The 1,135-nt window shown below is 35.4% G+C and overlaps 1 protein-coding gene across 1 annotated transcript in view; it reads right to left on the bottom strand.

The window, feature by feature from the left end:
• SRGAP1 (SLIT-ROBO Rho GTPase activating protein 1) overlaps positions 1–1,135 on the bottom strand; it is a 281,123-nt gene that overhangs the window by 37,286 nt on the left and 242,702 nt on the right. The window contains exon 16 of the mRNA XM_023518412.1: positions 19–153. Within this exon, the coding sequence (XP_023374180.1) occupies positions 19–153 (135 nt within the window). The remainder of the gene's footprint in view (positions 1–18; positions 154–1,135) is intronic.

Genomic DNA, 1,135 nt, shown 5'->3' with positions numbered 1-1,135 from the left:
AAAAAAAAGTCTACTTACTGATACAAGAAATCAGATCATTAAATCTTTCCTTAGGAAAGAGGGGGTTTTCCAGCCCACGGAAATAGAGCTTTAGAACGCCAGCAACTGAGTTAATATCATGGTTACTCTGGTCATCAGCCAAAGGATTTTCACCTAAAAAAACAAAAATTAGTAATATGAACAGTGCTTCTTTTTTTCCCTCTGAACAAAAATATGTTTTTATCCACACATTCCTTGCTATATATTTGTGTATCTTTTAATTATGCTTTATGAAAAATTATAGAGTACTAAAATTAAAATAATTGGTTTGGGTATCCCACCCCATGATTAACTTAAAAATAGATGCCTAAAATAACATTTTAAAAAATCTTATGCTACCAAATAATTGCTTACAAGTTACCCAAATCTTAAAATAAAATACTGTGGGATTTATAATTTTATCCAACTTTTTTTTAAAGCTGAAATCTATAATCTTAGTTTGACAGGAATTCAAAAACTAAATTCTGTATTTCTCATGGTGCTGGAAAAAATATACACTGTAAGTCTGTCTGGCTACGCTATATGGGCCAGTCAAATTTATCAGAAATGCTACAGGCTCCGCCTGCTTGTAAACACCTGTGATTAAACAAACAGGTGTTTTCCACAGTGGGGTGGTGGGGCAGCTGAAAGCCTTCTGGAACAGCGGGAGATTTGGAAATCAGATGGAGGAATTTGAAAATGTACCCTTCATGTTACCAAGGAGTTTGTATAAAAAGCAGAAATTTATAAAATATATTATAAGTATAAAATTATATTGTTTTTTATGACAAGCAATTTAAAAATATTAGACAATTAGTGTGACGAGTCCACTTCCTTGAGGACTGAACAGATGAAATTCATAAGGAGGTCAATGTAATTTGCAGCCTGAAAGCAAACTCAGCTTCACTCACAGGTCTATTCTTCCCTTCTAAAAATTCATCAGAAATATATACTGCATTTTTTTTCTCTACACATCACGCTGGTCTGAGAACTTAGAACAGGAAAATACAGTGGGGCCCCACGTCCACCCCTTCAATAACAGTTTCTCACTTGAAAGGAGTGTAGGCCATGTCTGGGCTGAGGGAAACGGGTCAGGGTGAGAGGAGGCGGCAGCTCC

The sequence above is a fragment of the Otolemur garnettii genome, unplaced genomic scaffold, assembly GCF_000181295.1.
Source record: "Otolemur garnettii isolate 467f Iridium unplaced genomic scaffold, OtoGar3 scaffold00138, whole genome shotgun sequence".
Classification (NCBI taxonomy): domain Eukaryota; kingdom Metazoa; phylum Chordata; class Mammalia; order Primates; family Galagidae; genus Otolemur; species Otolemur garnettii.
This window is presented reverse-complemented; position numbering and strand designations above follow the sequence as displayed.